General features: G+C 35.8%; 1 protein-coding gene across 13 annotated transcripts in view; it reads right to left on the reverse strand.

Annotated features, from left to right (window-relative positions):
* HEATR5A (HEAT repeat containing 5A) overlaps positions 1-22,819 on the reverse strand; it is a 60,692-nt gene that overhangs the window by 16,277 nt on the left and 21,596 nt on the right. For 12 of the 13 annotated variants that reach the window (XM_046942481.1, XM_015287627.4, XM_040702163.2 and 9 more), the window contains exons 9-23: positions 21,204-21,459; positions 19,930-20,085; positions 18,910-19,160; positions 15,723-15,834; positions 14,845-14,997; positions 13,284-13,383; positions 12,424-12,533; positions 8,847-9,010; positions 8,563-8,738; positions 8,077-8,182; positions 6,960-7,150; positions 6,356-6,515; positions 5,189-5,378; positions 3,827-3,996; positions 919-945 (exon numbers count right to left, since the gene is read on the reverse strand). In XM_046942481.1, coding sequence (XP_046798437.1) covers positions 919-945; positions 3,827-3,996; positions 5,189-5,378; positions 6,356-6,515; positions 6,960-7,150; positions 8,077-8,182; positions 8,563-8,738; positions 8,847-9,010; positions 12,424-12,533; positions 13,284-13,383; positions 14,845-14,997; positions 15,723-15,834; positions 18,910-19,160; positions 19,930-20,085; positions 21,204-21,459 — 2,322 coding nt within the window. The remainder of the gene's footprint in view (positions 1-918; positions 946-3,826; positions 3,997-5,188; positions 5,379-6,355; positions 6,516-6,959; positions 7,151-8,076; positions 8,183-8,562; positions 8,739-8,846; positions 9,011-12,423; positions 12,534-13,283; positions 13,384-14,844; positions 14,998-15,722; positions 15,835-18,909; positions 19,161-19,929; positions 20,086-21,203; positions 21,460-22,819) is intronic. The other variant, XM_040702164.2, reaches the window with a different exon arrangement.

Below are 22,819 nucleotides of genomic sequence, written 5' to 3' on the forward strand. Positions count from 1 at the left end.
AGTAATCCATTCCAGCTAATCAACTGTGTACCCTTGTAGAAATTGTGCAAAGCTGCAACTGTGTAAAGTTGTCGCAATCCTTAACTAAAACTGACAGAGCTGAGTGCCTGCTGCAGAGAAACCTTGCAGTATGGTCGTGCTGTTCACTTGTCAACAACAGGTCAATGTATGTTAGTGGAAGTTACTAATATACATTAGTTAGTTAACACATCGTTAAAAACAACAACTTCAGAACACAAAGAATAAGTGATACAGAATTTCAGCTTTGTTATTCTACAAAACTAAGCGTCATCTTATGAATTTTCATGCATGCGCTCAACTCTACAACACTCCAAATAATATATTCAACACACATGTAGATAGACCTGCACAATTCTTCTAAAAGAAAAGTAACCTGACTCTGTAAGTATTCCTGCAAAATACTTTAACTGGAACTGTAAAAGCAAAAAATGAGGCTTTTAATGGAACATTTATGCAAGCAGGCTACACATTCTACTGCAAGTTGGACGTGCATAATTTGCATGCTCATTTTTAAAAGGGAAAAAAAAAAGAGGATTTGATTCAAGCCGGGGACAAAGCAAGATGCACATTTTTCATCTCTCTCATTCTTCCATGTTCTGAGTAGAGGACATGACTAAACGAGACACCGCAGTGCAAGCACCACAAACAAACTTAAACAAACAAATTGTTCCCTTCCCACACCAAACACATGAAGACTAAAATGATGCCTAACTAAGCACATAAATGAAATATAAGTGTGTCATTTGCAGAAAGTTAGGAAGCTTAGGATGACAATCGTCAATTGACATGCTAAAAGAAATTACATTAAAATGGTTAAAAGGAAGAGAGAAATGATGAAATATAAAAACAACACTGCAAACTGCTAAAGTTCAGGATTAACAAGGCACAGAGACCTACCAACACAGAATTATCCAACAAGATTTCCTGCACAAAAACAAATGACAAACCAGTCATGACAAAACCAAGAATATAAATATCAGTGATACCAACCACAAAAGGAGACTGTTACATGTGAAATCAATATATATTAAAGTTCAGAATGTTATCCCAAACATGCCAAGAACCTATTTTGCTTAGTTATATTTTATGTTGAAAACTGTAGATCACAAACCAGTTGCCCTTAAAATTAGTGTTTAAAGGGGCTAGAACTATGACAACGTAATCACCTATCTATGGTTTCAAAATATCTTTATCATCTAACAGCTGAAAATTAATGTTCAGTACATCATAAGCTTCCAAAGACAAGGTCTCTGGAAGTCTATACTTGAAAAAAAATTATGTTATAGCTAATGGTAGGCATGATGAAAAGCATATCATTTCTATTCTATTGGAGCAAAGAGCTCAACTGATAGGATAAGCATCTGTTAGATGCAAAGTCCCATGGAAAAAGATCAAATTGACAACAAGGAATATTTGAAGAAGCTGTAGAAGGGCTGCTAATAATGACAGACGTGTACACAAATAAACAAAGAAATACACAAAGCAAAAAAAGAACTGGTGAAGCCTTTGCCTGACTCACGTTTTGTCAGTGCTAAAATAGTTACAAATTCAATGGCCTAAATATGTTGGAGTCCTGAGAGATGTCATGGTCTAGGGGATGGGAACACAGGTGGAGGAATTAGCTTGCAGCTGCCACTTCAGTTATGTTTACAAGCCTACCTCGAGCAAGTTTGAAAATAGAAATTTTCTGGAAACTGCAGGGGAATAGGATAGACAAGCAAGTTCAAAGATCATTTATTCCATACTACAGATTTTTTTTCTTTACCTTTCCTACTTTTCTGTTTAAAATAAATAATGGTGAATATCCACAGCACCTCATATCTAGCTTTAGTTCTTGACTTCAAAGACTCCAAAATATGTTGCATAGGAGGGGTGTCACACCTTGTTCATAACATGTAAAAATTTGCACTCACGGATAATGACTTGCCAAAAGTCACCCTGCATGCCAAGTACAATCAAGGGCAGATCTCAGGTCCAATTCAATGATTTGCTCTGCTTCCCTACCTAGATGGTGAGGCAGCAAGTGGAAACTGCATGGGAAAGATGGTGAGTCTTGCAAATGGCCACGTTTGCCTGTGCAACTATCTTCTCACAGATCTGCAAAGCACATACTCAAACATTCTCTAACACTCATGAGTGAGATTTCCTGAACTGTCAGAATCAGCAACACTGATTTTAGTTCTGTAACAAGTTCCTTACAATAAGAAAGGTTCATCCATTTAAGACCAGTGACTTTGGTGAAATCCTCTCCTGTACAACTGATAACTTCTGGGATAGAGCTGAACACAGATGCTTCTACAGATGCACAAACACATATACAGAAGCAATGAAACATGCTTCTTAATTTAGTAATATTTATAATTTACAAATTCATAAGGTACTCTATTTAGTACTTTCAGGCAATTTGTAAAAAATAATAAAAATAATATCATATAGACAGAAAGACTTCATTGTGACCTCCTCTTTATTTGTAGCTACTTGTTATTAGTTAGAGAGATTGTACTGTACACGGAAGCAGACCATAAACTCCATGGACTTTCAAATGATCCCAAATGCTAATACATCCTCTGTGCAAGACAGTGAATCACATGATTTGTTATGACTCTATCAATGTAAAAAAAACCTGCACTTTACCCAGAAAAAAATTGTAGCTGTTCTATGTTAGAAGAACAAACATTTCAGATGAGTTCCAGTTCTTCTGTAACCAGCAAATTTCATGCTTAAGACAATGTGAGGCTGAAAGAATTTGTCCTTCCAAGTGTTTCCAGCCCCCAACAGTCATGTTTGTAGCCAAGCAAAATTAAGATAAATAGAAGGGGTCTGAACTTAATACAAAACCAATACATGGTCTATATGACCACTATTGATACACAAATAGTACTCAGGGGGAAATGCAAATAAGAATGGTGTTAGACAACATAAATTTTAAAGACAAACAACAAACAAACAACAAAACAACAAACATTTTATTGTCTTTTTGGGTTTGGTTTTTTGTTCACCTCTGATTTACAGGGATATTAAATGGAGTTTTGTTTACAAACAAACAACAGCAAAAAACCCTAGATCCTAAAAAGACACAATTCACTAATAGCTACTGGAAAAATATTGTTATTTTCTTGATAGAACTAAGTGTTTGGGAACAGCAGCTATTAAAAAACAAATACTTTTGGATATATAAATAAGAAGCTGGAAAAAAAAAGAAAAACACCTCTTCTATCTAATAGTGTTTAATTTTATTTACCCCAAATACCTAGTTTCAGACTATTTCTTATGTGTCTAGAAGTTTTATACTGACTGCCAAGAAGCTAACACTCTAAGTAGTGCTACACAAATTACAAAATAGAGATATCTACAGTTCTTCCACCATCATGAAAAATAATTACTGCAAACTGTTTTGGTTGATTAGTACGCACACTGGGGGCTTCTTTCCTCCACACCAAAGGTGTAAATGCAGCAGAGAAAAGACAATGGCCAGCATAAAATAGCTAGTAAAAATCCAGTGCAAAATTGGATAGCATTTTCTGCCAGACAACTGGCCTCAATAAGAACAGCAGAACACACTTTCAAAGTAGTTCAGAAGAATAAGATTTCTACAGAATGTGCTCTCATAAAAAAGGAGCAGAAACTGAGTATATAATTAGAAATAGAGAATACATGGCTATAGGGGATATTAAACATCCCACCATCACATAATGATCAGTTATACTGGCTAAGAAAACTTCCGCATTTTTTAAGCTTTTCCAAACGCAAGATTTTAAAATACAGCTAGTACAGTATTGATATAGATGAGTAAACATGTACTCACACATAGGCAGCTTACAAGGCTAGACAAGTTAACATGTCGAGGAGCAAACATGTGAAGCTGCTGAAGGCAAGCAATGGCTTGAGCCTGAACAAGGCAGTCAGGATTATCTTGCATCACTGCACAGCCCAGGAGACACGAAGTTCTTAAGGCTGAAACTGTAGCACTGCTGCCTATATTCAGAAGAAAAAATACTTAGTTTTGTTCATTTGTTCTTTAAAAACACCAACTTCTCTTCCAAAAGATGATAACTCATCTTTTTTCCCAAGCCACCCATAACTCATCCTTTTGAAGGACATCGTCCGTATCTGTTATACTCTGTGTATGCAAACAGTTATACAGGTATTGGACCAAAGAGATTATTGTGTTATAAAGGAGTAATGAAATAAAGATCTTACCTGCGCCCTGGGCTTGCAGAAGGGCTCCAAGAGGAAGGATCTCCACATAGAGATCCTTCCTCCTTGGGAGTCAGCCCTTAAATGGGGTCTAGGCGGGGTGGAGCCAGCCTCCACCCCTTCCTGTCACAGGTGAAATTGCGTTCACCTGTGCCCCTGCACCTGACTCAGTGCTTGCCTCAGGTGGTCAATCAGAGGTTCAGACTGCGATTCAACAGCTCCCATACACTCTGATATCACTGCCCTGAGGAAATTCCAGTGTTCAGGTAAGTAAATCTTGTTTTATAGGCTCACTGTAGCCAACCAAATTTTACATATCTGCATCACAGCTAAGACATAGACTGGCTCCACACTCTTTGAATAATCTTCCATTTGAGCTTTGAATATCTTCTATTTTCATGCTAAACGTAGAATTATCAGCCAAGACACAGCTTGGAGAGCCATTCCAAAGCAAGGAAAAGATGTCAAAAAAACCACTGTTTTTGGAAGACCAGTAGTCATCTTGATTGCATAAGCTTATAGCCTGTGGAATACTGTCTCACAAGAAAGAAAAAACTCAATATGTGCTTATTTGCATATTAGATTTTAATTATACATTCAAATAATAATAAAAAAAACACTTCAAAAGCATATCTAGCAGGACAAGGGGGAATTATTTTAACTTGAAAGAGGGAAGATTTAGGTTGGATGTTAGGGGGAAGTTCTTTACCAGGAGAGTGGTGAGGTGCTGGAACGGGCTGCCCAGAGAGGTTGTGGATGCCCCGTCCCTGGAAGCACTCAAGGCCAGGTTGGATGGGGCCCTGGGCAACCTGGTCTAATAAACAGGGAGGTTGGTGGCCCTGCCCGGCAGGGGGGTTGGAGATTTATGATCCTTGAGGTCCCTTCCAACCCAGACCATTCTGTGATTCAAATAATGTTTAATAATTTTGTTGCTAAACCAAAAAAACTGACAATATTGTACCTTGCTTACCTTGCAATTCAGGGCCCAGAGTGGTAATAAGTGCATTTAAACAGCGACCAAGGCTTTGGTGAACTTCAGTGTATGTAGGAGGCACAGTCAGCAACAACATGAGAACAAGAGATAAGGTAGGTTCCACATGCACATGGTACAAGGGGCCAGCTAGATCTACTATCAGTGACAGAGAGTGTAGTGCCCATGCCTATAAAATAAAAGGAGCAATCATGCAACATACATATAACAATCAAAATCTTTTAAAAATTTGATAGTTCAAAGAAATTCAATTTATATATATATATATATTAGGAACTAATACAGGAACTCTATTATGCAATGAAAGAACTGCTTTAAAATTGTCCTTGCTTATTAAAAAAATAAATTAATAGTAAATTAATTTATTAGTGAATATTATTCCTCAGACACACTGTTTGTAAAACATTTTATCATCCCATGCACAAGAACAATAGTTACCAAAGTTAATATAACAAAGTGGTTGAAACAACATTTCGGCTACTGGTGCAAAATAACAGACTAAATCTGTTTCATGTCAACATATAGTGCTACTCTGAGTAACCTTGTAGACAAGGTTAAAAATATTCGATTTATACAAACGATTTATACAAACACATATAATATGCGCTGTGTGTCTTAAAAGTATTCTGATAGAAAGCAGTTTCAGCCACAGAGAAATCATTTGAACTAATCTTCAGAACATCTTGCCTTACTCAAAGAACTATACTGACCAAGTTCTATAGCATTCAGGCTTCAAAACCCTGTTATTTACTACATATGCGTTCATGGAAAAATTGTGTGAGGCACATTTTGGAACAGAGACAAAAACTGACAAGAACAGAAAAAAACAGGTACCATCTGGTCGAGGTCAAGATATGGTGAATACAGAATTAATCAATTCCTAAAACAACAGATATTGTTTATAAAGACGATGTAGTTTAGCCTTATCAGTCTCATTGTTCATCAAAATAAGAACCTCTCTTATCTCATCCTAAGTCTTGTTTTGAAGGTAGATTTTGAGCATGGGCTATTTTCATTGCCTTTATTACTCCACATCACCTGTGAAATACATCTAATGCGTTCTGAAATGTTATAAGAAAGAACATTTATGCTAGAATATAAATCAGTTAATTTGTACCGTGACATTTTTAGGTAAGTGACAAGTACCTGTACATCAGGAGAAGTACTGTCCTGAGATAAAGTATAAAGGATTCCAACACATGCATTCAGGTGCTGAGTAGAACCTATTCCTCCTAGGTATCTATACAGACATCCCAGTGCCAAAGAATGGCCTGTTCTTGATACCACATCTCTAGCAGATTTTAGCCTATTAGTTATAGAGAAAGAAGGCTGTCAGTGTTATCACCCAGACTGATATTACACAAGCACAACTACAAATGAAAATTCTAGTACATAATAAAACACCTGATTAGACATTGTTATACTGCTAAAACAGTAAGTTAATCATCTATCATCTGAAAGAAGTACCAAAAACATTTTAGACATACTTAACTAATGTCGCTAGGACAATAGGCCATTTAACTTATCTGAAAGCCTATGTGCTTACTTAAGACTACAATCTTAAAGAACAGAAAAACTAACAGCTGCATGCAGAAATCAAACTGCTTTTTCTTGTTCATTTTTGAAGTAACATCAAGGAAACCAGCTTTTACTACTTTTCTTTAAATTATTATCATACTGGGGGCCAGGTATATTTCTTAAGTGTTTTTATGAACTCAAACAAAAATTTACTATACTTCTTTGAACTTACTTGTCAAAACTAACTTGTGCTAATCCAGCAGTAAAGGCACTGTCAGAAACCACCTGAGCCAACCTGGCCCAACACTCTGCAGCAGCACACCTTAGAAGTGGATTATTGCTTTCCAAGGCACCCAGTACCAATGTCAGGGCAGATCTTCTAACTTCTTCTGGACCTAAACTTCCCTTGCAGTTAGCCAAGTGCTAAAAATAGATAGCAGATATATCAAACTTCTAGGTAGTACAGTAATCAGAATGTTTTTCTGTCAGTCATGCAAAAATTACAAGATCTGAAGAAGGAATTTGATTTCTTTTACATCTTATTTGTGGAGTTCCTCAATTTTTATTTGCTCTTCAAGAATTAGAATTCTAAGTCCAGATAAGCATACATCACACCACAGCATTATAGTATCAACATTCTGATATTTAAAAAGTAATGGGCGGTTTGCAGTAGAATGCAATAAACCAGCCCACTAGCATAAAATTCAGAAAATAACAAATAAAAAATTCTGATAGCATACAGAAGAATTTCAGTCCAAAAAAAGGAAAAGAAAAAAAGCAAAAAATAGAGCAGTTGTCTAAATTGCATATTAAATTTGCAGAAATATAATACTGCACTACAAAAGGTCTTGCCTGCCATGAAAACATTTTTAGTTTGGAAAAAATCTAAGAAGGAAAGAATGAAAATGGCACATGAATAGAGGAAAATACATATAAAGTATCAGGGAAAGGCAAAAAATGACAAACAGTTCAGAGGTTTTTTTTTTTAACCAATCTTTACTTTTTTTTCCCTACAGTAAGAAATCTGAGAGGAAATAGTGATACAGACCGGAATGACTGAAACATAATTTCTCCTTCTCTATTTGAATTACAGTAGCGTAGACTGTAGTATACTACAAATTTTTGTCATTATCTTTTAATCTTAAAAAACAGAAGAAAATTAACTATGACTCTGTAGCACGTAGGGAATATATTACAAATACAAATATTGCCATGGAAAACAGCAGAACTGGTTTTTACCTTGATGCTGAATCAAAATAAGAATGTCTACATAGACAGGTTTGAATGAAAGGATGCAATGTTTTAGAAACGGAGAGGAAGGGAAAGAGAGGGAAACAAAGGAGACTTACCTTTAAAGACGTAGAAAAGGCTGACACAACATTTAATTGCACTATTTGCTGTCGTGATCCTTTTGTTTGCTTTATAGAATTCAACAACTGTTCTAACACTTGGAGCCTTAAACAAAAACAGAAAAATACCTCACAGAATTAAAAAAAAAACTAATTCAGCTTTTCATTTTTAATAATTTAATGTTTTTCATTTATTGAGAGAGTGAGGTCAAACAAAATAAAGTATTAAGTTCAGAGCATTTTCCTTCAAGTGGTATAGCTCTCTACTACAAACATGATTATAGTAACCTACTTCTGCATGTGTCTTTTGAGCAACTTCAAATAGAACAACTACTAATTTTCTCGTCCAAATGATTTTATTCACGTGGTTCGTGGAATCCACTTTTCATAACTGACTTAGAATTGTTTTCTACTGTTTGATCTCAAGTACACTGACCACATTTCAGCATCCCCCAAATCTCCCAATGGTTAAAGTTACTACATTACCTCTGAGTTTCTGCTATATGGCAAAATATAACTCCAAAAAGAGCAGTTGCTGCACTGATCACAGACAATGTGGGAGGTAGTGGTTTAGGAACTGAATCACGTTTTGTAAGTTTCTCATATATTGAGTAAGGGTCGTATTCCAGGCTGCCTCCAGCTATGTTGTTACCTAAAAGGAGCTGTAAGGATACAAGTGATCAAGTCATAACCAGCACTGACCTAAATAAGTAGAACCAAATGAAAATACAATACTGCCAGTATACAATATACCAGTATACTAGAAGTACCTGCTCTTCAATAAATCGGTGGTCAGTCTCCTGCAGTAAGGGACCGAGTAAAAGGAGATCATCCTCATGACAAAGGGGTGGAAGCAAGAATGTAGAGGCATCAAACTGGCTATCTGGTATAGTTAAGTCCACCACCAACTCTTTCAGAACAGCATGGAAGCTTCCTTTAAATGGAAAGTATTTTTAAAATTTTGTTAATTACTTGCAATGTGAAACTTTGTGAGCATGAAGATATTTATACTTAAAATAGCAATATCCATGTAACGTTCTTATGGAGTTCTCAAATAGTTAACTGAAGAACACCTTCTTGCTACAGAGGAAACAAAGAGCACTGCTTGAGATAAACTCAGTGCTTACAGTAATCTAGAAGATGTAAAACTGAGTTCTTTACAGAAGGCAAAGCACCACTAGGTAGTTACATTGACAGTTAAAGTCTAGAAAGAAAGATAGAAGGACAGGCGTATTTCAACTACAAATTTCCTGAAAATTAATGCTGTGGAATGTGATAAATAACCAAGGAATACTTGGACTTGGCAAGCAGACACCATTTAAAAACATTTATAAATACAGTATAAATACAGTAACCAACCAAGTTGTGGACTGTTCTCTGATATTTCAGGAGTTTGTATTCACAAAGCAAATCGTGAGGGATTTATTTTAGGAACAGGACAGTTGCCACATTATCTGCTGCTTCTGTTTTACCTCTATGATCAATTAGCAAGTATGTAATTTTTTTCCAAAATTCAAATCAGAGTTTTCAAACGTTAGCAATATCAAATATGTTCTGAGATGCACAGCTACTGTGTCAAAGCAACAGAAATTCAGCCTTTAAACAAAAACCAACGAATTAAAAACAACTAGAAACTGCTCTTTCAGGAGTTGTTATAGAGAATCAAAACAATGACAGTTGTTATGGACAATCAAGGAAAAACTGAAAAATCCCCTTTGAAAATAGGTATCAGAATCCAATTTAATCAAGATATTCAGCCATTTTTATCCAAGTTATCCTAACCAAGTAAACATTTATTTTAGTTCCATCCACTTGGCCACCCTTAACATACAAAATAATACTATCCCAGTATTATCCAAAATAATACTATCCCAGTAAAACGCTTCAGTATTTTGAGCAAGAATGCTGTTCCAACATTCTAGCTATTCATCTAATCCTACTAGGAAAGAGAAGTGGATGCTTGTATTCTGTTTTATGGTTTAGACAGTAGAACATGACAAGTACAAAAAATTGAATAATGAAAGGAATCCTAATGAGTTGTCTGACAAAAATCATTAATTTTAGAAAACAGAAAACAGCAGCAAACCTAATAAACACAATTTAAGATACTGAATGGTGCGAAATGCTTACATCGAATGTTGTAACAATTAAATAATTTGTATTAGTTCACATAAAATAAATGTTTTAGTCTTAGAAACACGGGCACAACATAATTCAAAATTAAAAACATCTGAAAATAATAAGAGGGTAGGAACACCTCTTCTATGAAGAAAGGCTGAGGGAGCTGGGCTTGTTCATCTCGGAGAAGGCTCCAGAAAAACCTCATTGTAGTCTTCCAGTACTTAAAAGGAAGATGATAAACAGAAGGGAGACCAACTTTTTACACAGTCTGATAGAGATAGGATAAGGAAGACTGGTTTTAAATCAAAAGGTGGGGAAAAGGACTCATTCACAGTAAGCCTTCTGTTTGATCTTACTAGTAACAGAAAGCAGCAAGACAAAAACATCACTGGTAAAGACAGGAAACAGGAAGGGACCAAGCAGAGCCTAAACAAATCCTAGTATCATAGACCTTAGAAATCTAAAGGTTTGACTTAAGAAAGAGGCTTGCAGGGATGAATACACAAAATACACCCACTAGTATTCCTAGTTAACTAGGAAAACTAACACTAGACATAGAAGACCACATGCTGGGTTCCATAACCATGTTTTTTCCGCAATAACTTATTTTTAAAAATTCTAGTATTTGCAAAGACAGTCAGTTTCCCCAGGAGGCTATCATACTAGAAATACTATGTAAAGAAAAGTACTTTTAACCTTCCCTTTAAAAACTTAGTATTTCAAAATGATGCATACTTTCATGGCTAGAATACATAACAGACCTTGAAAACAGGCTCTTGCAATATGCATTTTTCCCTTATTTTCCCAGCCCCCACACTGCTGCGTTACAAATGGGTGGACAACTCTTAAACTACATCTGTTAATTTAGTATTGTGATTCTAAGGCTATTATTTATTTATTAAAAAAAACCCCACAACCTCCTCCCCTCTACCCCCTCCCCCCCCCAAAAAAAAACATTTTAAACTTTATTTATGGGCTCTAGATTATAGCACTCTCAGCTAGGATCTCTCTGTCACAAGATTCAGGCTTTACAAGTCATTCTGCAAAACAGAAAATTCAATAGGTAGTGTATATGCAGAAATCTCACACCAAAGAACTGTTAAATCTCCTGAACCTCAAATATTTCTATTCTATAAAATGTTGCTCCCCTGTAATAAAAGGACAAAAGAACAGACTTGCTCTGAGGTGTGAAGTCATCACTCCCAGTATTTTAAGCTTAAATTTAGAAACAAATGTTACGCACACAGTGTATACATAAACACAGTATATACATAACAGTTGTTACACTCAGACCTAAAACGTGACAAGGGCTCTAAGGCAGAGAAATCAGGGATTCGTCCTTATGAGAATTTGTGGAACATTTACCACTAGATGGAGCAGATTATCTGAGCAAGGACTCCTTCCATGATATAGAGGATGCAATCAATTAAATGGCTGGCTGGCACATCTCTCTGTCCTGATGAAATACCCTGTACTTCATAATTATCAAACACTCTGGTTCCTTATTTCAGTCCACTCAGTGATGAACTATTCATATGAAAATTTTAAAATGGCAAAAAATAATGTTTTAGTTGATCTATTATTAGTCACTGTATTGGAGAATTAGATTTTAAATATGGCAAATTATGTTCTGCTAAAGAACAGTGAATCTGTCCTCAGATGTTCCTCACATTTTTCTTTAAAAGCAAACATTTCACCATCAATTTGAAAAGGATGAGATTAATGTATCTGTCTGGACATGGTCCTGGACAACCTGCTCTAGGTTTCCCTGCCTGAGCAGGGGTTAGAACAGATGACCTCCAGATGTCCCTTACAATCTCAGGCATTCTGCAAGCCTGTTCAACTGAATTATTTCAGTGGATCACATTCAATTGGCCAATGCTGAAATTATATTTTTGGGGTTAAGAATTAAGGAAGTAAAACAGGTATCAAAGGAAGTCCGTTTCTCAAATAATTCAAAATCACAAGGTTGCCTACCTTCAAGTTTCAACTAAAAGAAACACAGAAGTCTATATTTCTAAAAGAAGAGGAGAAAAAATGATCACAAACACTAGCTTTTCAAGATCATTGTGACTTCACTACTACAGTTTCATGAAATATAAGCAGAAGGAATAAAATGTGTTAGAAAAGGTTAAACCAAATCTTGCCAACTGAACATATGTTGAACAAAAATTTAAAACAACTGCCTATAGTGTCTCTAAGGGTGTTCTTTGTAAGAATACATACCTTCACACATTTTTGGAGGCAATACTGCCAGTAATTCATAAAGTTTATGTCTGTAAACCGTTGATGATGTTTTTAAAGAATTTCCGTAAGACTTCGAGATTGAAGAAAGCCTTAAAACATAAAAAGTGCATTAGAGATGTTTAAGAGCTCAAGGATTATTAAGTCTGGTTCTGTTTGTACCAAAATCTACTGAATAATTTCTATATGTGTTATAAATACTGTTTTGATTTGCAGTAGCAATAGCAGAAGCTAAACAATTTCACATCATCTGAGAGAACCTCTTAGTTAACATTTGCTTTCTTTCCCGTCAAATTTAATACTAGAGAAATAAATAGGGTTTTCTATTGTCCTTGACTGTACCTGTATTTATTACAGCTAACTTTTTTGCAGATATATCTGCAAGGTAAAGCATAGCAAGGTAGAGCTTAGCATATTAAATCACTACTTACTGTGACATAATGCAAGAATTAAATTACAAAATCCTTCCAGCTTAGCTGTCAATGTAAATATAAAACATAACTACCTACAAATCTTTTTGTCCCAGTGTATTATTGTATTTAAAAAAAAATGACCATGTATACAAACAAATGTGCAAGTTTGATTTTAAAAAAAGAAGCAGGAAAAAGGCATTAATTTAATAAAAGGACATAATATCTTCTTCCCTTAATTTCTTTATACGATACTGGAATCTGCAATACACATTATTATGTCAGCTAAAGCCGCTATACTGCTAAATCCTACGCTCTAATTTTTGTGCTTCGAAAAGAAAGTTCTTTAGAAAGCGCATCAAATGAAATGCAAGAGAATTCCTCTGTAGCTTTTCAAAATCAGAATCTCATTTAACAGTTTGATACACTTACTGTGTCAGTAAATCAACAGCACTTGGGAGAGGAGGAAGAAGTCTCTGAAGAACTTCATCTGTAAGAAGACCAGCACAGTGGGAAACGAAGCTTCTGATTGCTAAAAAAGGAAATAGAATTTAATTAAAGTGAGATACACAGGAAAAAATGCATAATTACCTCACTTAAAATTTTTTTGCTTTTTGGTATGAATTGAATTGCGGGATAAAACTCAATTCCATGATAATAATAACAATAAAGGAAAAAAAAATAAGGGAGAAGTATGATGATTGGATTACCTACTGCTTACATTGCTACTTTCCTCTTTAAATTTCACTTAATGACTATGCTTTAAGAAACAGACAACATGTACCTAAGTATTTATTATCTACAGAAAATTAAAGTTGAATTACTATTTCAAGAGGTACTTAGAAAATATACAGCATAAAAGACCTATTTCCACAATAAACAAGTAGTAAAATGTTCATTTTATTTTACAAGTAACCTAATTAATGTTCAATTCCACGTTTTCTGACGAATTTTAACAGTAAAAGAAAGGGGATTGCTACACTATGAAACACACTTCTGCTTTGCAAAGGACTCTATAGTACTCCAGAATTTGACTGCAACACATTAAGTACTTCAAGAGCAGTGAAACAGTGTCTCAGAAACCCAAATTCCCAATATTTCACACTGAAAAAAATGCAGCCTACCAGACAGTAGCCAAATTGTAATTTTTACCAGAGTCGTCCCATTCTGGCAGATCTGTTAGACTGATACACTAAATCTATTTTACAATAAGTCAGCTGTTTGGAAGCAGAACTGGTTGTTCACTAAATATAATAATGTGAAGACAACAGAACATATCCTGGTTTGGGTCCTCAGATGTTACTGTGATATGCATGCTAAGAAAGAGAGGCAGTCCTGATATCATTCACAGCTTGGTCAACTGAATTGAAGAACATAAGCAAAAACGCTCTACCCGCAATATGGTTTTTTTGTTTGTTTTTACCATTATGAAACACACATGGAATCATAAAATCACCAAGGTTGGAAAGGACTTCCAAAATCATCCAAGCCCAACCATCCACCTATCACCAATATTTCCCACTAAACCACGTTCCTCGATACATCTCTGCATTTCTTCAACACCTCCAGTGACAGTGACTCCACCACCTCCCTGGGCAGCCCGTTCCAGGACCTGATCACTCTTTAGGAGAAGTTTTCCCTAACGTCCAACCTGAATCTTCCCTAGCACAGCTTGAGGCCATTTCCTCTTGTTCTGTCACTAGTTACACGGGAGAAGAGGCCAACCCCCATCTCGCCACAACCTCCCTTCAGGTAGTTGTAGAAAGAATACACAGATATGCATAGGTAAATACACATGCACATATATATATATATACATATATATATACACACACACACACACACACACACACAAGCTTGTAATGTTGGGGGACAAATGCATCCTCTATCACTCATTGGGAAAAAAAAAAAAAGCAATATGGAGTATTTTTGATCTTTCAGAAGGAAAAGCAAATTACGAGTCCAACTATGAAGAATGGTACATTCAACTCACCACAGAGAGCACCAGCACGGCCTTCCAGAGTTACTTGCCATGTAAATGAATCTCCTCTTGTCTTCTCAGTTTCTAGGTCCTTAGGAGATGATGGAAAGACACACTTCCACAGTAAAAGTATTCGTGGAAGGTGGTATTGGACAACTGCAGGACCTGTAGGTATTGACAGCTGTCATGCCAATGTGAAGACTCAAAAAAAATCCTTATGTTCTCTTTGGTTCTTTTCACTACGTTCACAAAATCATTACAACTGCAAACACATCTTTATGCCATTTTTCCAGCCTACTCACTTCATAGCTGGGAAATTTACCTCATATTCCATGTTCATACATGACTACACATCCACCAACCCATTTATTAGTAGGTCATCAACTATGACTTTCGTCTTGCTAAGCACAGACTGTGTGGATCACCAGTATGAAAGAGATGTAGTATGCAATAGCAATGTTCAGAAAAGCTAACATTTGATATACATTTATATATAAGGTGTGTTTTCTTTAATCCCAGAGAACTCTAGGAGCTGTTTGGCAGAAATAATAGCTGAAAACAGGTGACTGAAAAAACATGAACAAAACTGACAACATACTCTAGAATCAATAACCTGATCACTAATCAGAAAGTACAGTAAAGAATCATAGAATGGCTTGGGTTGAAAAGGACCACAATCATCATCGAGTTTCAACCCCTCTGCTATTGGTGCAGGGTCACCAACCATTAGACCAGGCTGCCCAGAGCCACATCCAGCCCAGCCTTGAAAAAGAAACAGTTGCTGCCTTTCGAACATTGTTTCCAATGATCTAATAATAAATTTGAAACTAACAGCCTTATTACATAGAACAACTTAGTTAAGTTTAAGTAAAATTGTACACAGCTATTACCTAATGTCATGAGGGCTGCTATTAACAGCCATCCAGCCTGTGTTCGCTGCACTGAAAGGCGACTGTTCTGAGAAGCAGAGCACAACAAATCTTCTGCTACAGTCATGATTACCTTCAAAGTTAAAGAGAGAAAAAAAGAGCATCAGCATCCTAGCAACTATCAGATGTTTTTTCCAATTGCATTTGCTTCAATACTTAACTTATTTCACCATCCCCATATAGAACATCATCTTCCTCTCACATTTAGGCTTATGAAGCTGCAATGACTGACTGCAGTACTAGTCTAGGATGGCTTCAACAGGTGCTGTGGGGAGCCAGGCATGTTACCTAGCTTCTTTTTGTCCCTTCTATCAGTAGTGAAATAAGAGCTGACAATTCTGACACAAATATGCATGGGAAGGATGAAAGTGTTCTGATATTCTACTCATGCCCCTATGTAGGAAAAAAAAGCAGAGTGAGACATATGAGCTCAGAAGAAGTGGCAAGAGGAGTAAAATGTCTTTTTTTTTTTTAATAAATATGTCCTGACAGTACTCAATTCAACAAATAAACAAGCAGGATAGCAGAGCATGCTAAGATATAAATCAATCGTGTCTCAGCTTTTCCACAGTAACTGCACATGATCTCTAACATGCAAAACATAAGGTGATAATCTGCACCTGTTAACAGAACACTGAGAATTTACATGGAAGATCATACACAGTGTCCACAGACAACTGCCCACAGCATGGCTAAAGCCTGTAAAAGTATTCTGCAAATGGTTGGCTTCATATTATGTCTTACATACTTTTTAACACTTAAGAAATATGTATTTCTTTCTTATTACATTATATTTGCTTGCCAAAACAAACTGTTTACAAATTAGTATTACTAATAAGATATATTATTATCAGTATTATCATTAAAAGCCTCAGTATAGACAACAGCCCTCTATAATTTATTTGCACACTTACAAAGCCTTGAAAGTTTGCACATGAAAGGTGGCTTCATGAATACTTTCAATTTGTACACATGCAGGATTTCATGATATTAACACAACGTAAAATATTACTTTCTTCAATAGTGCTATTGGTTGCAAATGAATAAAATCATTTTAATAGATTTTGATAGGTTTATAGTATTTGATTCTAGTTAAAAAAAGTGCCCTTGCTAAGTCATACCAATAAAAGTGACTAATTGTTTACTATATTCAAATTATCTGATAAAGAAGCATCCTAGAAAGGATTTCTAATGATTTCTAACCATTTTTCTCTTCATGTACTAATACATATTTCTGAAGGATTTTTCAAAGTTCCAGCATTAGTACAGAATGTTATGTATAAACCCACTGATTGTTTCCTTGCTGTGAATAGGTTCTACAAGTAACTCTAACCACCCTATCAAAGGAAAAATTAATTTAAAACAGCTTCTGTCCAGGTCACTACTGTCTACATTTGGCATTTCCTTTTCAAAACTGCTCTGTTTAACACTGCTCTCTTTCAGTTCCTCAGAAGAGTTAGTCTGGAATCTGGCAGTGTTCCTATAAAAGAACGGAGAAGGGCTTCTGTCAGCTCTTCTGTTCTCCCTCCCTGCCAGCTGTTTCCCAGAGGAATACACTGTTTCTCCCACACTTTGCTTTGCCTTCCCATACCTGCTGTTGGCACTATTTGATTCTATTCTACTTCTCTAAAGGAAACCTTTGTAAATTACTAAGTTTCCCCATCAAATAGATACTGTAGCTCTGTTTAGGTATATAGTATTGAATAGTACTCTTCTGTACAAGCAGACAAACAACACTCATTTTGTTATCTCTCCTTGAAAGAGAACACCCCTGGTGAGTCTATCACTAGGAAAAGTTTTTAAAAGTTAAAGAAAATGGACTACTTATTTTTTTTTTTTATTAAATACAAGTTGTTTCATCAGCAGTTAATACATTGAATGTTGATAACTGTAGCTAGCAACGTCTGTTAAGGAGTGGTGTGGAATTGACAGAGCTCTGTAACACCAGGCAGGTGGCCTGGAATCACCGCAAGAATGATTTTGTGCTAAACTATTAAAGCATTCCCTTCATCTTGCAGAGGTGTAATAGTACCAAAATCCACAGCCTTTCATCAAAGTGTGCCACTCCTGAAAACATCCCAATCAGAGCCAACGGACATTAGGGAAGAAGTGAGAAGGTAAGCTTCTGCATTTTGCAGAAAATTAGCATGTACTGCTGATATTTGTGCTGCACCATGTTTTTCCAACTGTGAGCAACTGTGCATACAGTACTTATTGAGATGGAAACAGCTTCTTCTTTCAGCCTGCATTTCTCTATCTGGATATACCCCAAACTTCAGAGTACAGCATGTCCTATCCATGCCAACACAGAGATAAGCAAAACTATCTTAGACTATGCAAGAAACTGATTTCTGTTAAATTCTGTGAAGGAATAAGAAAGTGTGTATCAGTCAGACTTGATTTAAAATGGTTGGACTTAATTAAGCATTTTCAAGATAAAACAGAATTATAGTTATTGGTGTAATGACTGACTCAAGTGAACACTGCAGGGTCATTGTTGGGACTGGAAAATATTGCTTTGGCTTAATATATGTTTGAATGAGCTTTCCTTCAGGAAATTTACTTCTAATGTTGCAGCATGCAGTAGGACTTGTTTGTTTACTTAAATTTTTTATTAAAAGAAAACTCTCTTCCTCTGGAGAAGTCTGATACATTTCAGCACTTCTTCAGTGGATCATTTTCTTGGGTAAAAGAAGAAAAAAATGACAGCTTTCTAATTTAGCCCAACTACAGAATTACAGAAGATTTTGTCTTATGAAAATAATTTTGTTATAAATTCTGAAAAACTTAACTCTACTCGAGAAATGTTTTCTTTGGGTAAACTGTTTTTTTGTTTTGTTTTGTTTTTGTTTTTGTTTTTGGAGCTGTTAAATTTAAGTCCTCACAGACCCAGAGAATTGACCTCTATCTAAAAATAAGGAAGAAATACCTAACAATCTCCTCCACTACAAAAAGATATCAGTGTGAATGGTTAATAAAATCATGGCACATTTGAGAAAAGCACTTGCTTTTTCATGATTATGTTCTGAAATTCCCTTCTTGTAGAAAGAAAATACCACATCAATATCTTGGGTCTTCTGATCATGTGATGAAGAACACATGTAAATATTGCTGCACATCAAATCATTGCCTATAATTCAGATCATACCTTCCCTTTTCCATGTGGAATTCCCAGAGGACAGTGTTTTACAGCACCCAGTAGAGCAGCAATAGCAAAACTGAAGCCAGTTACTGCTTCTGGGGAGGATTTCAATGCATTCAGACGTTCAATGCAACGATTCAACAGTAGAGACACGTAGGAGGGCAGTGCTATTGCAATACAGCGTAAACACCAAGCTGCCATTAGTCTAACTGGAACACTGGGATGAAGGATGACAGAAATTACTGTGTCCAGAACTCCTGAAAAATGAAATGCATGAACACATTTAAGAAGCTGGCAAGCAGACAATCCCTAAGATGATAACAACAAGCAGAATGTATACAGAATTATCAAGTATGTATTTTCTGTTCTTCTCTTTTAAAAGCACTAGTGATTTTATCACAAAAAATTTGTCATCAAATTTTAAAACAAAAATTCTTTGAAGGAAATACTACCCTGAAAAGTAATAAGGTGAAAAATCCCTAACATATCATGTGGTTATTCACCAACGTGAATATTCACCATTCTCAAGGAATCAGAAATGCATTCAAGGAAAAAAGACACCCACGTGAACCTATCCAGAAGAAAAGATTATCACTGCAAGCAAGAAAAGTAGATGAAGACACTCATTGTGATCAAACTGACTTAGTTTAAATGCAATTCTTAATGAAGTTAAATTTGATACAAATCTTCTTTCCCCATCTTTTATTTTTTATTTTTAAATGCACATACAAGTGCAGACAAGAGACAATATGGACCTCCTAGAGCAAGACCTGAAAATTTCATATGGCATGCAAAAAGTCAACTTCTCTTCTTCCCTTTTTTTTTTTTTTTTTAGAAGAAATGAAGTCCAGAATTAAAGAGGTCCAGGTGAACAGACTGCATGATACAAACTGCACACATTGACTGTTTCCCACGCCAATGAATTTTAAAGAGTTAACAGTCCAGCCACAAGCAGTCATAGAAGATCATAATAAACATGGGAATATATTTTATACTCTTGTACATGAAAAAATTCAGGGCACTTACCTGAACTGGAGTCCTGTAGTAATGGTGCTGCTGTAGTTCCTAAGCCATGGATGAGACTTCCAAGTTCTTGAAGCGCACACACAAGCACATGCTGACTTGCTGTTACATCTGTTGTACTAATTCGTGTCTCCAAGTTACTGTCACTCACTGAAGCATCTAATAACAACATAGGAAGAACCCCATGAAATTGCTACCATAAACAAAACAAAGTGATCAGATAAAGGGTTTTGCTAAGGTAGTTTGCCTGTGTTATTAAATGAACTTTTATCATTACCATTTTTAATCATTGATCAAATTGTTTTCATAAAGGTTTACTTTCATTAAGGCAAGTACATTTCTATCACTTAAATGTCTGTGAGGGCATTTGGAAAGACAAAATGGAAAAAAAAAAACCAAACTGCTCATCTGAATTGGTGAGAACAGTGGCTAATAAGAAGCATGCTATTCCCAGCCTTCCCAAAGATGACTTTAAGAGGTCATGCTTCAACAAGGAACGAATATAACCTGTCAGATTATACACATAGTAGGAAAAAAAAAAATCACAGGAAAGAGAAAGAGCACAAGAGTGAATGAGGAATGAAGCACAAGAAGGGGAGAATGAGAACAGACACAATAACAGGAGAAAATAAAGATGGGAAAAAAATGTTTACTTGTTTTGTTTCCTAATTTCACCTTTTGAGACACAAATTATCATGTCAGTTTAGACATTTATCATTTAGATACATAAACAGAACACAGTATGCAGCAGTATAGTATTCTCTTTCATCGCCCCAACATGAATGATGGTGGGAGATCGGCAGTTTGCTTGGAAGCTATGTACCTGACTACCTGTTTTCTTCAGGAGAAATACTCCTTTTTACAATTAGGAAAAACATCAGCAGTGTCTTATGTTATGAACAGGAAAGCAGAATGTGGATAGACGTGTATCAACCGTCAACTGTCGTTTTACAATATTGTCTGTGTTTCATTCCTGCACAGATTCATTATACTGCTATATTCGTAAGTGGTTAAAGTGATTTTGCGAGGGAGTGAGTAACTAAAGTAAAAGCAGAATATGTTAATATCTACACACACACACACAAACAAACAAACAAAAAAAAAAACACAAAAAAACCAGCCCCAGTTAAAAACAAAGCACACTATCAAAAGCCTTCTAAATTATTATGGTAATACATCAACACTAGATGTTATATTTCTGTTTCTGGATTAGGAAGTTAGACAACCACTTGAAGAAAAAACAGAGGCCCAAATGGATAATCTTGTTAGATCCATACCCACAACTTTCTTCAGTTTCCAGATGGCCTGACAAATCTCCTTGGCAGCTGCAATTTGAGCTTTTTCCCCAAGAAGGCCTCCTACTGTAGCTCGAAGGATAAATGAAACACAGCAGCGACAGCCGATAGCATCCATCTGATTCTGAATAGCCTTAGGGTGAGACTGAGAAACAAGATCTAGTACATGGGAAAGGAAGGCAGAGAAGTTCCTTTCAAGCCACTGTCCTCCTAACATAGAGGCAAATACCACATACGCCTGGAAAAGATTTGAAAAGAAGTCATATTTTAGAGGAAAATCATCTGGAAAACTGCTATCAGCTATCCCACATATATAATTATTTATGCCTCTGCGCAATGCCAAAATACAATGTCACTGAACTGAGTTCATAAATCAGGTACATTCTCACCTGCAGGTAGCAGGTCAAAAATGTAGCACCAAAAAAATATTCTAGCAATAACACAGCTTAGTTTGACTGTAAGTTAATTCAAGTTGCTTGCCTATTTTATTTCATTCCAGAGTGTGAGAAATGGCAGTTTACCCTGCACAGGCACTTGTTATGTAAAACACTGTGTTTGGTCTCACCAAACAACAGCTCCTAGCTATTTAACATTCTGCACATGGAACACAAATTTAATGTATGAATGCATTTTAAGAACTACTATGTTACAATACTGTAACCCATAACCCTGAGAGAATTTTGTCATTATAGACTTGGAATTAGGAATATTTGCAGCCCCCAAGCGCTGCTCTTAATCTCAATGAATTTTAATTGTTAGCTTTGCAGTGGAGGTACCATAAAAAGACTGTGGACGTCACAACAAAGAAAAAGAACACAGAGTCACTTTACAAATCTAATTACCAGAAGACCATTTATTTTGCTACATAATACACTCCCTTATAAATGCCTTCTATGTGCATGCGTTGGGTTTTTTAATGAATAGATGTGTTACCACCAAGAAAAGTGAATGCCATAAAATGAGTATATGCAACTGAATATGCAATAGTCCTCAAAAGAAATGTCACAAACACTACCCATATCAACGAACTTCTGTTTACCTCTTATATACCTCACCTTGTGTCTAACATTAATGACTAAACCATTTACACAAAAGAAAGTGATGTAATGCAGATGGAGAAATGGTACGAGAAAATCCTGTTAGCAGTTAACAGCTCTTAACAAATACTACTTAGGCTTAATAATGTAGCAGTACATTACCACAGTTTTACAGATTTGAAAACTGAGGAATTTAAGAGAACAGGGTTGCAAAGACTCACACTGCCATGGCTACATCTTGAACCTGGCCATATCTTGAATAAATACAATTATTCTTCCATACATAAGAAGCCATTTTCAGAATTTTTCTTATAGATTCTAAAAATTATAACTGTAATTCAAATAATAACCAATATGTTTTATAAATGAAAGCATTTTCTTCTTACAGGCATCGGGATAGACAGAACTGCGTTTCTTACAGAAACATCACTGATTTCACTGTGATAGCACAGCTAGAGCACACCACCGAGAACTGGTATGCATTAGCATAGAAATGCATGAAAAAGGGAAAGAATCTCTAAAACAAAAAAGTACACGTAGTCAAAATACTAAAGTGAAATA

The sequence above is a fragment of the Gallus gallus genome, chromosome 5 (genome assembly GCF_016699485.2).
Source record: "Gallus gallus isolate bGalGal1 chromosome 5, bGalGal1.mat.broiler.GRCg7b, whole genome shotgun sequence".
NCBI lineage: Eukaryota > Metazoa > Chordata > Aves > Galliformes > Phasianidae > Gallus > Gallus gallus.